A 23454-nucleotide genomic window follows, 5' to 3' on the forward strand; every position below is an offset into this window, starting at 1 on the left:
TACATAACTTTATTTGGGTAGCTATCTCTTAGAGGAAGCGGCAAATATGCCAAACTTATAAAAACATTAACGTGCAGTATGAAACGAAAAGAGCACAATATAACGCAACTAATTCGTTATGCTGAATCGCTAGATTCAAAGGTATCCGAAGATTCTCTGGAAGTACTACAAGGGTTGATCAATCAAGGTATTACTTCTTGTTAACTTGATTGAACGAGGATTTAACAATGAGTACGAAGTAATTCGCGTAGGAATAGTTTTAGACTAATTTTGGTGTATCAGCTTTAGTAGTAGTAATACTGCAGAATGGCAGGGTGATATGACTAATCAGTGCATAAAGCCAATGGATTTAATAGTAATATGGTTAATTGTTATGATTTTATAAAAAGTTAATCAGATCGGATTACTTTGATATACTTTTATTTCCATCAATGTTTATTTTGTTTCGTAGTATACCATAACTTCTGTGCAAAAAATACGCGGAGCAGAAGAGTAGAACACTAAACGCAATGTGTATCAAAATTGATTATATGTAAAAAGAGTCTAATGTCATTTCTGTTCCAGGAGAAGGTATTGGTCAGTTAGTAACTTGCTATATTCACAGTCGGTCGTCCTTGGCGGTGGAACTGCTTTGTAATGTTAAGGAGCCTTATGATACGGTAAATTTAATTTTTTCAATGTGAATATAATTAAATAAGGAAATTAAACGAACATACAATTTAATCATTTTTTTTGTATGCTGAAACTATAACCTATGTAATATTAGGATTACAGGAATTGTGCAGTAGAATTCAGGATTTTTTGGCCAAAAATACGCTAGCTACGCTTACACTTCTTGGACAGTTAATACAAAAGACCCCAAGTTGGTTACCAAAGCTTGCTGAGCACTCACTTTTTGATCATATCTTGAAGTTTATTCGGGTCAGGTTTTTTATTGTTTTCTTTTGATAAAGAAATGAGCACTATACCCGAGATCTGTTAGGAAGTATACAATTGGTTAAGTACAATTATGATTATATTTCGATACCTTAGGTTTGAGCAAAGGACTTTCAAATCTAAATCGTTTATAACTCTAGCAGCTCTGAATATTATATATATATATCCTGTAATACGCTTCATTACTTGAGAAATTGTTTGAAAAATATATATTTATATTTATTTATTTATTACTTTTGCAGCCATCTGAGAACATTGTTGTGGTCGTTTCTGCGATCCTTATCGTATCGTCTTTACTTCCACATTTTGCTGCTCCTAAAAAATCGATATTGCTAAACTTATTTCGACTATTAATTATGTCCTGCAATATGCTTTATAACTTCAAGAAATTATTTGATCAGCAGAAATCAGATATCATTGAAGGAATATATGTATCACATCTGTATAGTGCAATAATCCAGTATTTTATTGTTTTGTATGGGATTTATCCTGCGACTTTGGTAGAGTACTTAAGGTAGGCATTATCTGAATTACTTTATCAAAATGATTTGCCATGTTTTTCTTTGAAGGCAGTTATTGACAACGATTAAATTTTTATACTGGATGGATGATCATAGGGCTTAGGAATGCAGAAAAAAAAAAGAAAAAAAAAACAAAGAAAGAGAACAAAGAAAGAGAAAAAAGAAAAGAAACAAGAAAAAAAACAAAAAAAAAAAAAAAATGGCAGCATTAACTTTTATATATAGAATACAGTTCGAAGTATAGTATCCAGAACATTCTTTCTACCAAAATTTTTTTTTTCCAGAAGCCATGTAAATGTTACGGATGGTCGAGCAGTACATGTACTTAAAGCATTGTTTTCTGCTGTGAAATTCCATCCGAACATATTAAGTGTTACAGTTGAACAGGTGAATATTTTTGAGAATTAGTCTCGTTTGTAATAGTGGTATTGGCTAAAGAAACAGTTTAACATTTTTTTATTTTTATTTTTATCTGTTTTCAGATTTCAAACTTCAATTTCAATTCAACGTAAAATACTTTTATTCCTGCTCTTATTTTAGACTTGTTCCCACTGATCAAATAAAATTTCGATAAGCACTACTCACTATATTTATAGATGGATTAATGTTAGCCCACTGTATTATTAGCATACGGCACTTTCAAATCTATTTCATTTTGAAGGAATTAGATAGAAATCGTTGGAATCATCGTGAAGCGCACGATTTTTTAGCTGATTGTCGACAGGTACTCGTACGACCCGTCTTGCCAACAGTCGTTAAAGGTCCTTTACCTCTTGCTTAGAATATCTTTGTTTTATTACGAGGTATTACGCTTCTTTGCTTAATATCTTGCGTAATGAGTCCGAAGGAAAAAAAAAAAAAACGTATTTTCTGCTTTTCTTCTTTTTTTATTCTTTCGGCTTCATCAGTTTTTTTTTTTCGGAATTTATTCATTTGAAACACTTCAATCTTTCAGTTGGTAAATTAATTTCCTCGAATCACACACTGGAGACATCAAGTTCAACAATGTCCTATGTTTCGCAGCTGCCAGATTTGAATGACTTGTTTCCAACACAAACAGATTCGTCATCATCCAGTTAGTTTATTAAATTACAGTTCAGCGGTATTTCCGCCTTATTTTGACCAATCCTGCACAATTTGGTCATCAACTTTTTGCTGTTTCCCTCAACTTTCGATCCTTTCGGGATTTTTGTTACTTACCTTTTAGGAGAAAATATTCTCAGAAAACTAGCCTAAAATTAGGTGTCAATATATATCAAATTGTCAAATTTTCTTCCCTAGATTTATTGGTACATCCTTGAAATAAAGGTGATTAAAAAACTCCCATTTATCATCTCGTCTATTTTATTGATTGTTTTTATTACTTTATTTTGGAGAACTTAATAATTTAAAAAAGCTTGGTCCGTAATGATTTATTTAGGACTTTTGTAAAATAAAATAGCAAATGGTAGTGCTTATTTTCCAGATTATTGTTGATAAACTATATCACAAATGTTAAAATTTTTTTCTCTAGATTCGTTGGGTACATCTGTGGATCATTGGAATGAAGATGATGCATGGCTAGAATGTGGTAAAAGCGATTCGGATATTCTTCCGGAATCAAAATCTAGCTCAGTAGATAACCGTGTATCAAATATGGTGATAGGTTTTTCTGCAGGCGAGCTTTTAATTTCCAAAATTTTTAATCTTTATTTAGAACTGTAAGAAAAGCGTACATTTTCGATTGCATTTACAGCGAAGGATTTTTCTGGATTCTTTTCTGGATCTCACTATTTTTCAAGAATTGATAATTGCTTTACTTTTCATGTAAAGAATCACGACGAGCAATAACTGGCACAGCAGATTCGAAGCACATAAGACGATCCTCTTTAACACAGAAGATTAATGATTTTATTCGGAGACGTGTAAATTTTTTTATCTGTTTCATTTGGTAGTTTATCCTGACTTCTTTTTTAAAATTTTGATTTGTTCTGTTCAACATATGAATAGCGCTCAGTTCTTTAACGGAGAGATAAACATGATTTTAGGAATAAGTAGTTACAAATAAATCAATAATAATATATAATAATTCCAGAAGTCACGAACTTTGTCGGATAAACCGTCATTTCATAACTTATCAGTTCCTAGAACACTTCTGGTTACAGCAAGAGATGATTCCTTAGGTGGTGAACTAATTGAAGAAATTTTTGTACGTGAAGATATCCAGAAACGTAGTGATGAGGTAGTTTTTGTTCCTTACGGCTGCTTTAGTTTCCCAGAATCTTTACTTCAATTGATTAGAAAATCCCACATACGGTACTTCAGAAATTTCTAAAGTGTTTGATGGCTGTCGTTGACACATATGGTGAGATTCATTAAGATTTTTTTATTAGTTTAATTATAGACCGGACATATCGAACAGGGTGTGGATGCTCGAGAAATTTGTTCACCTTGCATTCCATTTTCATCAGTACAGCCTTCAGAAGATTCTTTTGCAAATACTCCTGCAACGATTGTACCCCTAGAAAACATGTGTCATCCACAATCTGAAGCATTTACTTCGGATGCTCTGGGGAATCATGATGTTGAAATTTCCTTATCAACGAACGCAACAAACACAGGTCTTATCAAAAGCTTTCAGCAGGGTGCTGATATTGATGATAATGCAGAAACCATTCGTTATCGAAAGGTTTTTTTTTTTTTTTCTTTACTACAATGCTAAAGTAAAATAGGTTGAGATTTTGAAATTCAAGTTAACGTTGAAGTTCGAATCATTTAGTCTTGAAATATGTTTATTATGTTTATTCTAGACTTTATTCAAGAAATATGTTTTTTTCTAGACTAAAGAATTTAAAATGAATGAAGCCGAAGAACCGAATGGAAGCATTTCGAATGACAGCGCGAATCGGTTTTCAGTGACTTCATTTTTTCGAAAAGTCAATCGCCAGCGATTTATAAATGGTTGCCCTCGTAAAAAAAATGAAATAATTCATTGTCTCGGTCATCTGAGGAACTTTGCGCAGACCCAGTTGTTAGTTTTGATTTGTTTGTCAATAAGGCATAATAGATATTGATACCGTGAATTATAACTATTTTGTAATCACAAATTTTAGCTAAGTTTCTTAGATCTGCCTTTATTTTTAGGCTTCGTTCTTTTTCCTGTTCCGATTTGTCGCATATTTTGGAATTTGATGATAAAGAAAAAATATACAATTTTAATGAATTAAAGCCAAGGCAGCTCATGACCACCAGAAATACTGAACTCTCCGTCGAGGATATTGAGGAGTTAATCGCTCAGAAATGTCCATATCTTCCATTTCTTCAAGCTCTTCCTTTTTCTCTGATTGGTTAGTTCGTTCCAATTTCTTTTACTATGAACAAAACACTTCAAGTCTTTAAAAATTAAGTTTTTTAACTATCACTCTCATAGATCATTGCTACAGAACATCACGTTTCTATGACGGAAGTGATGACAGCAAAATCTGACAGCTTATAAATAATTCATAGAAGATATTGAAAATTGGCATCGCTGGTTCAATTTTTAGTCTCACTTAATTAATCTAATTATTAAACGTGTAGCATTTTCAATTACAAGACTAGTTTCAATTTTATTTTTTCTGCTTAAATTGATAACAATAAATTGTCGAAATAAGACAAAATTTGTCACGGATTTAAATTTTGAAGATTTTTAACTGATTTGAAAAACTGAGCAAATAAATGAAGTTACTTTTGGTGCCGAACATCTGTGGCCGTAACTTACTGAATGTTTTCAGGATGACATGTCCTAAATTCTAGTGAATACGATATACAAAGTTTTTAAGATGAAGAAAGTCTGAATGAGGAATTAAAATGTGAACATGAACGCACATATCAGAATTATATAGAAGCAAGTGCCGACTATCATACATGCTTGAAACAGCTTGGCTTAGCCGATCGTTTGCCAGCAATAATTTATGATGATATGTCCGAACAGCTTAAGGGCCTTTCGACTGAAACTCAAGTTTTTTTTTTTTTTTTTTACTTAATAACTTCGTGGAAATGAAAAGAAAGACGCATTCATTTTAGTTATTATTGTAACGCATTTTTATGTTACTTTCATTCTCAATAATAAGTGCTATAAGTGTTTTAATAGAATTAAGTGGAATATGAATTTCACTTAAATTTACTACTCATATGAGAACAGTTTTCTTTTCAGATAAAAGTGCTAAATGTCCGTTTAGCACTTGTTAATCAGCATTTGCTCTATGAACGCTGTGGAAGACTGCTTCATGCCGAACGAAATCGTCGACTTTTCGGTAAGGAAAACAGTGTCTTGCAGCAATTAAGTTTTCATTAACAATAAGACTTGAAAGTTGTGAAGCGAAGACATATTTTGAAGACTACATACACAATAATTCTTGACGAAGTCTCAATGTATTTTTCAGTACAATACACAAATGAAAATTTTCATGATATTGACGATAAAGCACCTCCGAAACAAATTATTTTTCTAAATCCTTTCAGGTCGTTTGAAACAACAGAAATCATTGGAGTCAGAAAAAATATCACTCAGTATGGCTCTTCATAATGCAGAAATTGTAAGTTTTCGTAATATTTTAACAATTTTGTAATATTAATGATAAGAGAATTGCAGAACAGGTTATTTCGTCAGGTTTATTAAGGAGTAGCCTAGATCTACTTTTATCCTTATTTTTTGCTTTCACCATACCTGAAGCTTGTGATTTCCTAAAAAACTATGTTTTAGGAAAGAGAACAGCTAACAAGTGCTTTAACAGATCTTCGGAAGCGAAGCAATATAGAGCGCTCAAAACGGGGAGAAATTGAGAAGAGATATTGTGAAAAGATAAAAACTTACCGTAATGTAAGTTAATAATTTACTAAATATATTATTTGAAATATCTTTGTTAGATCTTTGCTTTTTTCATTTACTTCAGCATTTTGTTACATTACTTTGCTTTTCCATTCATCTGGATTTCTGAGTGAAAAAGAATTCTGAAAGTTTTTAACTAAGGAAGCTGATCATTATTTGACTCTTGTAACAAATTTGAAACGAAAAATGGAATCTATGGCTGAAAGCAACAATCATCGGCAGGTTGAGTTGGAAATGTATAAAAGAAGGTGTGATTTTCGTTTTTAATAAAAGCAGTTTTTGTCAGCAAAATCAACCCATACTCAATTAGGCTGATTCAAGAGTTGTTTTTTGATGTTTTTAGTTTTTTTTTTTTTCTTATTTAGATGCTGAAGCTTGTTTTTCTCGTACGTTCAGTTAACTTTTTTCTACTTTTTAGGGCGATCGTAAAGAAACTTCTCAAGTTTATAATAATCTGTATAGTCAGATTATAATTATCATCTCTTACTATTATCTGACCTTTTTTCAATCATTATTTGCCTTGAGTCTTCCAAAAAATATATGCAAAGTTTGAATTTTTATCATTCGAACTCCACTCAAGTTAATTCAGTGTTCATTTCCAAGTTTCATAAAAGTAGCCATATGTTTTAGTTTTCTATCGTCAAAAAATTCGATCGATTTGAAGAAAATAATATTAAAAGAAAAAAATGAAAATGAAAGTTTGGTATCACAAAGTCAAATTTCACGCTATCGAACTTGTTTGCTTACTTAAATGAAATTTTCGAAATCTATAATTTTTAGTGATTTTGTAGTACAACTTGCATACGACCTCTTCACTTATCATTTTACATCCACTTTGCATAATTCTGTCTCTCTCTCTCTCTCTCTCTCTCCCTCTATCTACCGATTTATAATCTATCTATATATGCATAAAGAAAAAATGGAAGGGAAACTTTTTGATGTTTATAGCACTTTTTATTTCGAATTTGCAAAAAATTGCTTAATGATATCAGCGTACGAATTAGGAATTTGAAATCCCGTTTGATACATATACTATAAAAAGCTGTCAAGCTATTATCTACTTATATTTTGTCAACTCTGTGCTTTTTAAATGCAAATTTAGTTGATTTTGTGATTATTCGATAAGCTACCTTGTTAAGGATGATATGATAGGAAAGCTGATGAAACATACGCAACTTTTGATTTGAAATTTTTTATTTACTATATTAAAGATCGGAGGACATGGAAATGAAGTTACTGTTTGCGGAATCAAAACTGGAAGAAACTGAGACTTTGAAAATAGAACTCAAAAGTGCTCATCAAATTAATCAACAGCTGAGAGATGAAGTCTCGCTGGTTATTCTTAATTTCTTTTGTTATTTTAAAGTCCCAAAAATTGGAATTCTTTATAGCTATATGGGAAAAAAATTTTTGACCACTCAGTCAGTTTTATGAAAACTGTTAATGTTTGACTGTGACATTGAAATCATGGAACTGATTTTACATATTTTAATTTTTATCTCATGAATTATAGGTTGAAGCGTTGCTATATGCTTAGTGATGCTGCTTATTTTCAGCTTCAAAAACGGCTGGAAGAAGACGGTTCTAGATCAAAGTCACGGTTTAGGTCAATGGAACTTGACACTTCACAAATGCTAGCTGAGGTATATTCCTTTATATTTTTAATTTTTCATGCGGTTCTAAAACAAATATATGCAATATGTTATGCTGAACTTATTGATAATCGACTTTTAATTTATGTTATTCTCTTGAAATTTAGTCCTATCGACTTCAAAATACATAAACTTAAATATCCACAATTCTGAAAGTTAGCAAGCATTTCAAGGTAGTCCGACTGAAGAAATTATTGGTACAGGAAGAAAGAGCGAAAGAATCTGCAAAGGCTAAAGCTCGAAAGTTCGAAGATGAGTTAATGATTGAAAGGAGGCGCTGTACAGAATTTAGCGCTGTTTTTGAAAGAGCCAAAAAGGTTTTTTTTTTTTCTTTCCTTAATTTTGGTATCGTTTTTTATCTTTTTGTCATAAGTAATGTGTTGCTTTTTCTTTCGTACAAAATATTATTAGAAAATTGCGGAATGTTAGAGTTTAATGGTCTGTGAACGGTAATCATTAACCTATTGTTAACATTACAACTGTGATCACTTTTAAATAGTCCTGTTTTCTCACCTGTTTTCGTAAAATATATCTATTTTCTATTTTTCTCGGTAATAGTTCAGATAATCATTTTAAATCTCTTATCAAATTATTTTTCGAAACAGTTAAATTCTCAACAATGTGAAGCAGCACAACACAAATATCAATCTCTTCTGTCTGTTTGTCAGAAACAACAGTCACATATTCTTGATCTGTATGCTAGAATTGAGGTAATCTCATGTTTTTGAAGAAAAAAATTTGAATATAAAATTGCTCCATCTTTTCATTTTCTTTCTAAGAAGGGAGTTTTTGTTGTAACTTATAAATTTAAAATTCTAATAGGTTTTATAACTCTAGGAAATCGTGGCATTATCAAATTCCGAGAGACTAGTAAACATCGAGCCGCAGATGTTGTTTCCAAGAAGTTCTCTGAGTGAAATGTGTTTTTTGAATGGCAGTTCACAGTAAGTTGTAGATATTTGCCTACGATTTTTTTTTTTCTTTTTTCTTTTCTTTTCTATGTTCCTAAGCAGTTTTACTGATAATTATCAATCATTTCCAGTTGCAGGGGAAGTTTTTTTCCTTCTGAATTATTCGATGAAGAAAATGAAAATGATAAAGATAGCAGTGATATATGCGTGCGTGATGATAATCCTGTTGTGTCATTATCTAAGAATGATCCCAAAGGTGGAGTTTTATAGCTTTCTTCTTGAAGTTACGAAATTATTTTGATATTGAAATGTAAGCTAAGAAGGGAAGTGCTGTTTTTAGGAAAGTTGCATAGATAGAACTATGATTTACTTTAATAACTAAAGCAGTTATATTTGATTAAAGTGCTCCTGCATATATTGCATGTTTATTTTTAATTTACTTTTTTATGCTCATTATTTTTTACAAGTACAAAATTCTTTACTATATGCATGACGAATTTTTCACAATAATTTTATTGAAATTTGGACAAGTTGGGAAAGATTTTTTTCTTGTTATATATTGAATGATGAATAGTTTGTTTGATCACGCGGCCTTCAAAAAAATTTTCTGACTTTTAACTGTTTGAAAATATATCTCATGATTCTAAATTGTAAAAGGTGTAAGTTGATAAAAGTCTGATTTTTCAAGTTATGTTACACAAAGTAATATTGCTACGCAGGAAAGAGGTGCTGTGGAGGTATCTTTGTTTCTTGTTTTCATATGTTATATGAACTCTGTTTCCATCATGCTACTTGTTCTTGAAATAAGTAACTATAAGTTATCAAACAATTAATTTGGTAAAAATTCAAAAAAAAAAAAAAGCATCTGATCACCTGTCCAGTTTTTTGACTTGATTGTTTGACAGAAAAACGCCTAAATTATTAGGTTAAACGAATAAAACGAAGTATTGTATCAATGCAATTTACTAAAAAAAATTTTTGCGATTTAGAATTCTAATAAAAGTTCATGGAAACATAAGCATCTACAATTAATTATTTGAAACCGTAATGATGAGTTATAAAGAAATATCAAATGTGTAAATAGTCTCACTTAAAATGATCAAAAAAGGAGTCAGTTGTTGGTGGTGGGAGTGATGTTGTTTTTCAATTGCAATTTATGTTTAACATTTTAAGGCGAAGCACAATTCATTATTTTGCACACATACACTCATTTGCTCTTAATTGGGTGGGTACGTCGTTTTTTTTTTTTTTAATTTTGTTTTGGAGAATGTTGAAAAACAGTGAATTCTTTATTAAAAAAGTAAGTAATTTCCGATCTAGGTAGACTTGTTCTGGTTATATAGTTGCAGATTGTGAAAAGGCATTTTTTTAAATATTATTCTAAATTTCGAACATCTTTTGCTGTCTGGAATATTTGTTTGAATAATATTTGACTGAGTAGCAAAATCTTTAACTGGTATGATTGAAAATTAGAAGAGTTAACAATAAATGAACTTTTCAAAATAATAAGGATTGAGAAAACTTAAATCATGAAATATCATTGGAACTTTTTTTTTTTTTTGTCTTTCAAAAAATCTTAGCAGAAATTTTAGAAGTGTTTATGGCTAAAGAAATGAAATTGTTCGTTTAAATCAGAGATGTTATCATTTTTGCTCTCTTTGCTACAATTCATTTACCTTCAACCGCTCTTTTCTTCACCAATCTGTCGTAGAGGATTGACAAGGACAACTATTCCTGGTATTTACAACTACTATGTTTATTTAATTATACTTTAAATCGATTCACTTTTTCTTCATTTTAATCTAAAATAGCTCCGAACATCGATTAACTGTTTATCTCAAAAATATATTTTCCTTTAAAATGTGACAAAAAAAAAAAAAATACTAAAAGACTAAAGAATGGAATTCATCAAGTGTAACATCAACATGCGATAAAATAAATGATTTCCGACATAGAAAAAGCAATCGAGTGAAATAGTATTAAGAAGTTAAAAAGTCCATCACGAAATTTTCAGTTATTTTTACTTGGCATTATGAGAATCTGTTAATTATAAATATTTATTTTATTAACAATTGATAATACTTTCGAGAAATTAGGGAAAAAAAATCAAATTTCTATGCTAAGGATGAAGATAGTTAGTTCCTAGATTTGTTTGACATCGATTATTTTGATTATTCGAAAATAACTAGAAAATCTTTCTCAATTATTTCTACTAAATTCCATCTATAAGATTTTATTTTCGCAGATTATTCTTATTTTCCATAACGCAGGTTATATGATGATTTACACAAAAGATATATCTTTATGAAATTTTTCAAAAAATATGAAATTTATACTAAAACTTTAAAAATAAGAAATATTTCAAATATGAAACTAAATGTTAAATGTCAGAAAACATGAACCTTGCGCATCACACATATATTACTCAAAAATTACTCTCCTAAAAAGTAATAATGTACTACACATGCATGCTTTATTTAGATTACTTTTTGTTTTTTTTTTTTTTTTTTTCAATTAAAAATTTTTTAGTTCAGTAATATTTGGCAGTTTTTCTTAAAAATTTTAATAATTATTAGAAGAAACTACAAATAATGGTCGATTAGAAGGCAAAATCATTCATTATCGCATTGCTCATTATTCACGTAAAGAATTACATCAAAATATGGATGAAATGAAGCTTAAAGAATATGTTGACAATGCTTTACGCAAAGCTATCAAAGTATGCTATTAGAATGCACACACGGAGAGAGAGAGAGAGAGAGAGAGGAAAAATTTCAAAATTTTTGAAAATTATGGAACGATAAAGAAGAGACTCATTCTATTTGTTAATCATTTTTTTAAGATTAGATAAATGATAAAATAAAATGCAATAGAAATTCATTTCAAATCTAATAAAATTAGTTGAGACAGAAAGAGAGAGGAGGAGAGAGAGAGGAAAAAAAGAAAGATATATTTACTAAATAGTGAATTTGATCATTCAAAATTGTCATAGTTGAATAGTTGTACTGTTATCAATGTTATCATTAATCAGAATATATATATTTTAGTTATGGGAGGATGTCATTAATGTTCAATTCATTGAATTACCTCATACAAAAGCAAATATTGAGGTAATATTTACGACATTTTATCATGGTGATGAATATCCATTTGATGGAAAAGGAAATGAATTAGCACATACATTTTATCCAAATGATATCATATGGCATGGACAAATTCATATTGATGATAGTGAACCATGGTTTGTTCATACGGTCTTTTAGCTTTATGTAAAATAGTAAAATTACTTTTACAATTAAACGTCTCATCTGAAAATTGAATGATTGGAGTGAAATAATGGTTTTGTCTAAATTTAATTTTTTCTTTCATATCTCAAAGTTAGAAAATTTCAGAATTGATTCAAAAAAACAAACAAAAGATAATCTTATAGAATATAAATGATAAGCTTACTTCGTTATATGATATAATTCCTATTTTTAAAGGGGTCCAAGTGGCAGAAACTTAAATTGGGTGATGGCACATGAAGTAGGCCATGCATTAGGCCTTGTACATATAAACGATGATGAATCATTGATGACATCACATTATCAAGGCTTCCAACAAGCGATACCAAAATTGCATCCTTGCGATATTGTTGCGATACAGTCATTGTATGGTTGGTTCGTTCTGTAATTGCATATTTACTTCTATGTAATTTTTAGATGAAATAAATTATATAAAATTATAACAATTTGAGCAACGAAGCATTTGATCTTTGTTCATTTCATGCAGAGAAAGTTTATTTCTTTTCTTTTTTCTTTCATCCATTCTCAACTTCTCTACAGAAATTTCACTTAAAATAGAACAGGACCATAGAGGATAAATTAAGTAACTATAAAGGAAGAAGAGACAGAACGAAATTTAAAAAAATAATATCTAGCAAATTTTCACTTATATTAAATTTGAGGAAATAAATTTAAATTCTGATTTAGTTACAAATGTTTTCTTTATATCTATGATTAGACAAATATATTTCAAATTTTCCAGGTAAAAAAATTACTGAAAAAAAATTCTATTACCGGAAATAAACTGGTCGACAAGCCTTTTCAACATAATTATTCTGATATATTTGCTTCCTTGAATAATAATACTATCATCTTAAGGATAGTAAACTTTGTGAAGTTCACTTTCATTAATGGTTTACTGGATTAGATCTCTTCACGATAATAACCAAATATCTATTTACTGATTGAAGTGCAATAAAAAGTAATTACTGTCAATAGGAAAATAATATTTTGTTTTGAGACCTAATATAAATAAGTGGTACTTTAATAGTTGATGACCTTTCGGAATTTAAAAAACTTACTGATTTTATCGATTATAAATTGGAAAGTGAGAGTACTTGTGATTTTTGAATTTCTCAACCGTACCGTTAATTTATATTACCTCGAAATATTACTATTTCATTGACAACTTCATAATCTTAATTGATGCTACAATTACATACACTTCCAACCGTTCGTAAAGGTTAGCTAGTAAATCTTTCTTGTCAAAAACATTCCTTAAATGACTTCAATTTCTAGAAACTGATAAAACTATTTGAAGCGAAATACGACGCAAAAGACATATGCCAAGAGCAACACTCCATTTTCTTACTAAACTTCATTGAATACCACAAGTCATTAACTACTCTCACGATTGAATATTGCTCTTCTACCTTTATTATCTCGGCAGACTAGTTACCTGTATTAATTTAACTGCATTTTGTAAATCTAGTTATAATGTGTAAAATGCTAGCTGCAGAATGTATGTACACTAATTTGGTAATAAGATCAGAGATTGGTCAAAGCTTTTAAATGTATGAATCCAGTAGTTAAAGTTCATCGTTAAATTTCGTAACATATCAAGTTCAACAAAGAAAGGCAAATGTGCAAGACATTAAAAGCTGGTCAAGAAAAATAATCAGTGTTCAACCTCAGAACGCTCCATTTTCTTCCAGAAATTATTTGCTTCTAGATCGCATTACTGAATAAATACTACCTAAAAATATGCTGATACTTAATACATTCATTACTCTGCTCTTTGCATGAAATATGCATGGAATCTTTCCTCTTTTTTTAATGAGATTTAAAAAAAAAACGAAATAATATTAAAAAGTATGCATAATTACGGCCGCTAAAGGTCAAATCATTTCACCCTTATTCATAAATTAATTCTGACTTTGCTTTAATTACGAAAGGACTGAAAAACTCAAACAATTTTTATTTTCATGTTTCATGCAAAGAGCAGAGTGAAAATCATCCAAAACACTGTTATCTAAATCAAATATTTTTTTCAAACAAAATTAAAATATTCAGGGACTTAAAAAATTCAGATGATAGAGACCCGTGTACTATTTCTCAAAAGGAATCTACTTCGACAATGAAGTGAAATAAAGATTTTAACACCTCTTCAGTTCCACGGAGTTCAAACAATCAAAAAATGTAAAAATAAATTAATCAAATTGATTCATCCTTTCCTAAGCCATAAATCATATATCACATGGAATAAGAAAGGACGAGAAAACGAAACTGAATTACATACGATTATTATACAAAGTAACTGGGAAAGATCGGCAAAATATCGTGCTAAATAAGAATATGAAACACCACGAATCCTTGACGATTAATAGTGAATACAAAAGCACCTCTAGAAAGTAAATATTTTTTGAAGTGAAAATACAAAACATAATTCAAAAAAATTCGGCTTCACTGCATCCCTGATTCCAAATTATTTATTCTAGAGTTCAATCTATTTCGAATTTGGAACACACGCTCAATAGCCTGCAAAAGTGGAATATAGCGAATAACTTCTCTAAATTTTTATTTTCGTCATTTCATTTTGAAAATATTTTAAATTTAAGCGATCATTTTCAAATCTGAATGTTCATGCCGAACAAATATTTCCTACCTTAAAAAAAAAAATTATCCTAACAGGTTTGATTCTAACTAGCATGCAATTCCTCATTTGTTCCAATGAAAATCAAGATTTGATTTTCGGGAAAAATGTTTTGTAATGAAGCTTACTCCTTTGAAACACTGGAAGTTATAGTCAATGACGCCCTGCTTCTCGAAATTCTCAGAGCGTATAATACAAACAAGGGCAAGGAACATATTAACCTGTAATCTCATTTTTTATATGAATAATGATAAAAATACCTTGCGATAAGATGAATTTTCTCTAATTATATTGCGATAAGGACTTTTTTTATTTGGACAAAGAATGTGGATATCAGAGGAATACCTGTCGTAAGAATAGCACTTGGTCAGTTCGCAAATGTATGACCGCAGATGACTGAGAATCAAATACCCCACATGATGACTCATCTGAACATCTGCAAGAATAGTTTTCTTTTTAATACACGAGAACTACTCTTCAGCAAAAACTTACTTTCAATCAAGGACGGCAGTAAAACGCTCACCCATATATAGAAGATATATCAATGGTCACGTCAATCATATCACAGCAAAGTTCGTATGTTGCCATATCAACCGGAGCTGAGTCAGTTGCTATATATATTTTGCTTGCCACATCAAAAAGAAATGCTTTTTCAACATTTGAACCCTATAATATAATTCTGTTTCTGAATAAACTATCAACATCTATAAAAGACAGACAAAAAAATATCTCGTAATATGTAATATATAATCGCAATACATAAATTTAGCTAGTCGATGTAATAGCTGAATTCTGGCTTACTACAAAAACTTTGTGCAACATCTTTGGTGAAAAGCGCTATTTAAAGATAAATTAATTCAATTTTAGGAAGAAGCCTGGAATAAACTTGTACTAGTGTCTAAAAAGAATAAATTACTGGAGAGGACAATATCTACAACTTTCCTAAACAACACATCACCGAATAATCCGGGTAACGGAACAACCTCCCAAAAAGTGAAAGAATACTTGCCTGATTGAAAATGTCAAGCAGTCGTTCAAGAATTGACAACTGCTTTATAAGCTTTTGCACAACTTTACTAAATGCCTCGAATATTGAGTGATCATAAATAGAAGTCAGGTGATACCTGAAATAGATACGACGGTTTGATTCTGTGTTAAATGTGCACACTGGTCAACAAAAATACTAAAAATTATTAAGTTAATAAACTTATAAACATAACTTTACTACAGCTCGAATAAGTTTATTAACTTTAAGTTAGTAAACGTTTACATTTAAATACGAAAAATAATTGGAAAAGATTTATATTCCAAAACACACGTTACATGAACTTTATCAAGGCCATCATCCTGAAGATCATCTTGTACACGTTGAAATATATCACGCTGTGCTTCTAATTTGACCTCTTCATTTAGACCATCCACTTTGTGGATAAATACCTAAAAATTGGTTAAATGTGAGTTGTAAAAACATATTTTCAGGAATATGTATCTAATAAACACCAAAATTCTCAAATTTGCATTCATGAATAAACACATTCAAGTTAAAAATAAAGAATAATGATTCAACTCTAAAAGATTCGCGATAGTTTTTCGTGATAGCTTATCTGAGAAATTGCCGATATTTTCGCTTTATATATTTGTAAGATAATATAAATTTAACAACAAAACGTTATTAGTTTTTCATCCAATAAACTTGATCAATTTCCATACTTTTCATTTTCAAATACTGCTCCTTTTGTTGAATAGATTATCTACTTTTAACAAGTCAAAAGCAGAGACATTTCTTGAAATCATTCCAAACATTCCAAAACTTCTAATGCTCAAATACATACCTAACCAAAATGTTAAATAAGCTTTAGCAACTTAAACTATCGCAATCCAACTATAGGCAGCAATCAGTAAGCCCAAAATTCTGGAATAAATGGCTCACTTCAAATCTAATTTTGTCGTTAATTTCGAATGCTTTTTTGAAATATTCAACCATTTTTTTCAGCGCTTCAGAGTAATCATCCTGGAAATCTGTCTGTATTGTTTCTGCAGAAACTAATGAACTAGAAACTGTTAACCAATACTTGGATTTAAAAATGTAACTTATTGAAAAAGTTCCATATTACAGCAATACAACGAATGTTCGAACAGTTAAAAGCCGTATTATATAACAAACTTGAGCATCAATGACAAAAAGCAGTGCACCGCAGCGGGCAAATGTATCGTGAGGATTCATCGCATTATCAAAAGGACTCATCTGACCCGGGAATTCGATTGCTTCAAAATTAATGAACGATCCTTTAACTGTTTCCGTCGTCACGCGTGGTGTACTCTCAACGAATAGTGTCTCATTCGGTGACATTTTATTGAAAACAACCTTTCGTATTGATGTTTTTCCGCTCCTAAAACTGTGCGTATTCAAGTAACAAAATGTGATTTCGATCATGTCTCTAGCTGATCTAAGCCTTCATATTCGTCCATCTCCTTATGATGCACGATATTTACAACACTGGAAGATTCATAATACTGATAAGATTCCACTGTAAACACTAAGTTGTAACCAATCATTTCCGGCTAATAATTCCGATATTTCAACAATGCAGAAACCTTTTCAATCCCATTAATACAATGGTTGGTTTTTGCGACTCGGATATTTCATCAGAATCATCCGCCCATCCATACTCAAATTCGCGGATGTCATCGTTCCACATTGTTCCACCTCGAAGAACAGACTCTCACATTATCTAAATCTTCTTCGTGTTCCTGGAAAAAAAAATAAAAGAGAAGAATGGACCAAAGTTAATCTTTGCTGTTTATTCTTCGAATCATAATATTTCCAGCAATATTATTTATTCCTGATATATTGGTATAGTTATATCAGGTTGACATCATCAGTTGATATGAACACTATCCACATCAATCTAAACCCCTGCTGCTAATCTAACATGGTACCACTTATGAAGGTTAGTCTCAAGCATAAGGCCTACCTGACAGGTGCATGTTTCCGGAATGTAAAAAGACAAGTCATCAAATCACTTCGGTCAACGAATTGAGCTGTTCAATTACTGGTTGGTACTCCTGAAAGTACCGTTGATTCGCTGTTTATTCATCAACCTAGGGCAAGTTACGATTACCTCTAGGAACTTTTCTGGACAGATCTTTTGCAATTAACTTAAGTAGAAATGTTACTTCATTAGAAATATTACTTCATCTGTTTCATTCCCTCCAGAAATTCTATGCAAAATGTTAACTATGTATGTAAAATATCGAACTATGTAACAACGAAATGGTTTGATCTGTAGGCGAAAAGTGCTCAAGCGTAAAAATGCTAGCATTTTATTTCGGATCTTCTACTAATGATAACTGAATATTGCCTAAAAAGTATCTCCCTAAGACACATTTAATAATGACTGTACTTTATAACTATTCGTTGCCTTAAAATTTTAATCTTTGAGTTCTAGTCCCATCTTTACTGCTAAAGCTTTCCTTAATGACAACATTTTATTGCAAATGATTCAAACAAAAATATGACAAATATAGCAAGGAATTTCAGACAAAAATCAAAACAGAAAGAAATTTTCGACAGGGAATTGTATCGAACAGCAAATTTATACTCTTTCTGTTCCCATCTTTCTTGCATTTGAAAATATATTATATATTTATCCCTAAACATACTGTGCATTATAACCTACTCCACCTTTAATTTTCTTTTGTAACTATACTGGATAAAATACAAATGAGCTCCTGTATTGCAGTCTCGTTTACCTCGGAAAAATTTGGAGCTTGGCTGTTCATCTTTTGTAAGTTAGATTAGTCATAAAACCTCTCTTAAAGAGAGATTTTTTTTTTAAAGAAACACAAAAGCCCATAATTACTACTATATAATATAGTACAAAATAAGTTTAGTACCTCAAATCACATTATTCTTCTTTCAGATAGCTGACACAGCTGGATAATTAGTCTATGTTAAATTAAGACTTTTCGATCAAGAAATTAAAAAAAAAAATCATTCATATTGGACAGTTCGAATTAGATAAAACCTTCTATTGAAGAAAAAATTTTGTCTGTAACGGAAACATAACACAACAATTGTAGGCACAAAAACTCACTGCGAACACTACTGTGTAAGGGAAAAAAAGTAGATAATTTTTTCCATATGAAAAAAGGACGCTATCGTGCATAAGAATGTTATTCAAAATCAATAACTTATAGCATATCATTATAAATAAAGCATACGGACAGAGATGGTTTGAACTGTTGGAGATGAGATCTCATTCATACTGTGAAGAACTTGTCAAATCTATAAAATTTGATCTTTCATTCATCATCTGGTCCAAATAATGTTGCGACAGGTTGAATATGTATCGGTACATCTCTGAGGAAACGATGACTGAGTGCTGCTTTTGAAGTAATCCGTTCTTCAGGTGGATATAGCAACATTAGCTGTAATTAACACCAATTTTATGAAATTATAAAGTGAAATAAGGCAGAAATAATAGAGACTATAAAGAAAAATAACTTAAGTCAAAGTAATTATTAGCATTAAAATTGAAGTCGTTAAAGCCTTCAAGGCGCTGGGAAATTTTTTTTTTATTTTTTTTAAAATACGGAAGAAATTTCTGGGAAGACGTTTCGCTCAAATGAAGTTAAGAATAAGGGATTATTTCTTTCCATAAATATCGTTTATGCCTTCAATCTGTACTTCGATTGAACCGTATATTTATTGCAACTTCTAAGATCTACATTAGATTATACATTCTTTGTCAGATTACATCTCAACTGCCTTAGAATAAAAATAGTGTAATTGCAATAATAGATTTGTGGTTTAAATAATTTTTACCGCAAGCAAATCTAGGCCATCACTATCTAGACCTGGCACATATTCCGCTAGGACGCATTCTGTCCATTGTGGGAAACTATCTTTGTAATCAATGCAATTTGCCAGACCAGGCCAAGTCTAAAACAGCTCATCTATAGGGCATGCATTCATCATATTTCCTACTAAAATGTGAATTTGAAAACAAATCAATTATTCGCATACTTGTCTTCCACAAAAAGTAAGCAATGCACAGTATAAAAGAATACATATAAACAAACGTGTCCTTTAATCCAACTCACTTTCACAGTAGGAGTTCCTAGAATCTGAAATATCTTAAGCAGTTGACTGATTTCAGATTCTGCGCGAAACAGCGGTTCCGAAGTAACAAGCTCAGCAAATATACAAGCCAAACTCCATATATCTACTGCTGTTGAATAAAATCTTGAACGGAGTAAAATTTCGGGTGCACGATACCACAAAGTTACAATCTGCAAAAAAACTTGACATCTGAAATCATTTCCAATTTGTGATACAAATAGGAAAATTTTAAAAATTAAGCTATTTTCAGAAAATGAATCCCTGGAACTCTATAGTATCTCCCTTTTAAACATATCCAAGCGATTGCAGAAGGCGAGCCACGGATTAAAACATGAGCATTGGTAACTAGAGCGTTTGCATTATTTTAAAAGACCTCGAATTTAAAGCCGTTATTAAATGTAAGAAGAAAGCTTTTTGATTCTGATAAACTTGAACATCAAATGATTTCGAACATCGAATCACATCAGATGATTATTATTTGAATAATTGAGAAGTGAAATTTATAAGCACATAAAAGATTATACCTCATGCGTATAACATCTTGAGGGTATTGTGAAGGAACGTGCAAGACCAAAATCAGCAATTTTTACAGTGCCATTTGCAGCAACTAAAATATTCTGAGGCTTCAAATCTCGATGCAACACACGATGTGTATGGCAAAGTGTAAGAGCTCGCAGCAACTGCCATAAAAAACTCTGAAAATTTCATTTTCTTATTTCTAAGATTTTCAAAAAAAGAAAAAAAAAATTATGACATTTTTGGATTTAAACTCAATGCTTGTAAGTAAAGTCAAAAAATCACAATTAGAAGTTATTTCTGACTTTAATGTTCTTGAAATAAAGCAATTTCAATAAGAATCTGCATTAAATTACTTTGATGTAAGGCATTGGAAAGGATTTGGGTCGCAATTTTTCAATAAGCATTTTCAAATCATAATCAAGATGTTCGAATATCAAATATAGTTTCCTGCACCCTGCAAAATAATATTGTATGTTGCCAATCAGTAATTTTATTTTAGTAAACAAATCAATAAGAAATGATATTTCTCCATTCAGTTGTAAGTATTCGTCTGCTACTAGATCAAATTTTGTACAAAAATAAATTAAATATCTAGTGTTAGCTGCTATTCGTCCACTGACCATCGTTTGGAAAAACATTATGAATTTTAACAATATTTGGATGGGTAAGTTCTTTTAAAATTGATACTTCCCGAAGACAAGTTCCAGGTACACCTTCTCGACTGAAAAAGAAAAAAATTCGACATTCTAATGAAATAATGCACAACAACAGTAGCTCAGTAAGTAGGATAAATGTTTTAAAAAATGAATTATGGAATAGAATATGGAATAAATGAATTTAAGTTATACCTGTCTAATTTGATCACTTTTATCGCAAAATGTGTCCGTTGTTGAATATCATATGCTTTATAGACAGTACCATATGTTCCTCCACCTATTAGCTGACAGTTTGTAAATCTGTATGGTCCAATAGCAAACGATGATAGTTCTTTATGATATTCATCTTTATCTACAGTTCGTGCCATCTTTTTATTTTCACAACAAAAAGTCGAATAATTGAAATTTTTTTTTGACTAAACCTTAAAATATTCAAAATTCGAATTAGATAATCTATAATCAAACAATTTGAACTAATTTTTTGACGTGAGAACGATCCTTTAATAGAGATATATTATTTTAATGTCAAAAACCTGTACAAAAACTACTCAAAAACTGGCATGCCCTACTGTTCTATCTATGATCCATAATGAGACACGAAAAGGATATCATAAATTAGAAAACATTGAGTGGAAAACAGAATAAAGACTGTCATAAGTCTGCTGCTTATAAAATGTGCAAAATTACTTCTTATCAGTCATACACAAAGAGACAATAAATTCAGTATAGTTTAGAAAAATAGAATACTCAAGAAAACAAATGATTGCTTTAATTAAAAAAGTAAAAAATAGAGTAATGTAATCTGATAATATTTATGATATTATAATGTGACCTTTCAGATAGATATGAAAAAACAGAAAAGGATATTACAGTTGAAAAGATGACAAAAAATGATAAATGAGCTGAAGGTATTCAATTATGTTAACACAAAGTAATGTGAATAAATCCGACAGTATTGGCAATTCACTTATAGGTTTACGAGTAAGCTAGAAATATTTCAACTGATTATCTTTGTTCATCTTCTATACAATCTATCCTATCTTCTATCAAAATATTCTTTTCTCTCTGAAGAAAGAGAGAGGTAGAGAGGAGGAAAGAGAGAGAGAGAGAGAGAGAGAGAGAGGGAGACTTTAAATGGAACTAAGAGAAAGGGAAGTTTTATCATGATTGTAGTGTTTATCGTTATAATTGAAGTACTATATTTGGAAATATCGAAACAACCACCTTGTGTTAGCACTTAAATGCTTTTGTGACGTAATGTAACGTGGTGTGACGTATTTTCTACCAATACGATAATGAAAATTTATATATGTTTTTTTCCCATTTATTCTTCTCAATGACTGCAGTGAATGAAGAAGACAAGATGAGTCTGAGAAGATTAGAAATTAACACATATTTATGCCATTTAGCAAATATGTTAAATTAGCTGGTTAGAGACTTAACGATGACTAAAATGGCCAGAACTTTGTGGTATATAATTATGCTAACCATAATTCCGATATCTCCAAAACAGTTTCCTCTCACAAACACTTAAGCTTGTTGTGTAGAATGACTGTACATATTTAGCTCATCTTATCTTATCTTACTCATCAATAATTCATAATAATTCTGCAAGATGCAATCATCAAATACAATTACTATAGCTAAATATAGTAATGATGAGAATAAGTTCAAATGTTCAAACACTCAGTTTATTAATTAAGCGCAAAAGAAAAAAGGCAACCTTAAAGTAATCCTTGTGAACATTATCAAACATAAATGTTCACTTTGTTTCTTCACGCATTTCTTCATTCATTCCAGCACTTTGTCTTTGTTAAGTAAACCCATTAATATTACAATTATTTAAATGATAGAAGGCTTCAATAGTCATTCACACTCTTAAAATGTTGATAGGCGGGAAAAGATAGCTTTAATCATTTAAATTTAAATTTTCGATTTCCATATCTGAGGGAGGATGCCAGTTTTTTTGCGCTGAGTGGTTTAAGAAGAAATGGGATTGAATGTCCTGACTAGTCTGATTGAGGACATTTCGAATTTCTGAGATTGTCACAGCAGCAAACTGGCATGGATTGATTTATGAAGTTTGATGGATTACCAGTAATGTATCCTTTATTTTCTTTTAGTCATATTGCTGATAATGTGTTATTAACAAATGATACAGTCTTGACTTTTTTTTTTTCAACTGTCACTCTAATATAGTTGTACTAGAGATTTGGAAGTTTGTATTTGTTCTGGATAGAATACACTATCCAAGTGCACTAATAATAAATATAACCTGTATGTATATAAATGATTTGCTATATAATAGTGTTGTGGAAAATATTAAAAGTTTTTCTTTGAGTTTTCTTTTTCTTTTTTTTAGTCATAGT

General features: G+C 30.5%; 4 protein-coding genes across 5 annotated transcripts; 2 read left to right on the forward strand and 2 right to left on the reverse strand.

Annotated features, from left to right (window-relative positions):
• Nucleotides 1–78: 78 nt before the first annotated feature.
• Bm9251 (Uncharacterized protein) lies at nucleotides 79–9139 on the forward strand (the record flags this gene model as incomplete). Its single annotated transcript, XM_043075674.1, has 24 exons — nucleotides 79–187; nucleotides 565–659; nucleotides 775–921; nucleotides 1179–1450; nucleotides 1742–1844; nucleotides 2119–2218; nucleotides 2413–2532; nucleotides 2971–3114; nucleotides 3270–3361; nucleotides 3532–3678; nucleotides 3841–4125; nucleotides 4277–4467; nucleotides 4581–4783; nucleotides 5258–5436; nucleotides 5632–5731; nucleotides 5940–6013; nucleotides 6181–6297; nucleotides 6448–6554; nucleotides 7518–7641; nucleotides 7863–7949; nucleotides 8132–8275; nucleotides 8564–8668; nucleotides 8796–8902; nucleotides 9007–9139. 24 exons carry the CDS (start codon nucleotides 79–81, stop codon nucleotides 9137–9139), a joined length of 3285 nt encoding a protein of 1094 aa, XP_042931608.1.
• A 1367-nt stretch (nucleotides 9140–10506) lies between these two features.
• On the forward strand, nucleotides 10507–12541 carry Bma-zmp-5 (Matrixin family protein; the record flags this gene model as incomplete). Its single annotated transcript, XM_001897699.2, has 4 exons — nucleotides 10507–10606; nucleotides 11446–11588; nucleotides 11917–12110; nucleotides 12352–12541. The coding sequence occupies 4 exons, from the start codon at nucleotides 10507–10509 to the stop codon at nucleotides 12539–12541; spliced, it is 627 nt and encodes a 208-aa protein (XP_001897734.2).
• A 2054-nt stretch (nucleotides 12542–14595) lies between these two features.
• Nucleotides 14596–17484, reverse strand: Bma-ragc-1 (the record flags this gene model as incomplete). Of its 2 annotated transcripts, XM_043075675.1 has the most annotated exons (9): nucleotides 14596–14670; nucleotides 14914–15006; nucleotides 15131–15221; nucleotides 15309–15451; nucleotides 15795–15909; nucleotides 16104–16222; nucleotides 16716–16796; nucleotides 16950–17175; nucleotides 17381–17484. In XM_043075675.1, the coding sequence occupies 9 exons, from the start codon at nucleotides 17482–17484 to the stop codon at nucleotides 14596–14598; spliced, it is 1047 nt and encodes a 348-aa protein (XP_042931609.1). The 2 variants fall into 2 exon arrangements, with proteins under 2 accessions (XP_042931609.1, XP_042931610.1); XM_043075676.1 differs by lacking the exon at nucleotides 14914–15006.
• A 1606-nt stretch (nucleotides 17485–19090) lies between these two features.
• Nucleotides 19091–21453, reverse strand: Bma-cdk-2 (Cell division protein kinase 2, putative; the record flags this gene model as incomplete). Its single annotated transcript, XM_001897701.1, has 7 exons — nucleotides 19091–19216; nucleotides 19614–19730; nucleotides 19892–20080; nucleotides 20435–20605; nucleotides 20783–20883; nucleotides 21050–21150; nucleotides 21278–21453. 7 exons carry the CDS (start codon nucleotides 21451–21453, stop codon nucleotides 19091–19093), a joined length of 981 nt encoding a protein of 326 aa, XP_001897736.1.
• Between the last annotated feature and the right edge of the window lie 2001 nt (nucleotides 21454–23454).

Source organism: Brugia malayi, assembly GCF_000002995.4.
Source record: "Brugia malayi strain FR3 genome assembly, contig: Bm_v4_ChrX_scaffold_001, whole genome shotgun sequence".
Classification (NCBI taxonomy): domain Eukaryota; kingdom Metazoa; phylum Nematoda; class Chromadorea; order Rhabditida; family Onchocercidae; genus Brugia; species Brugia malayi.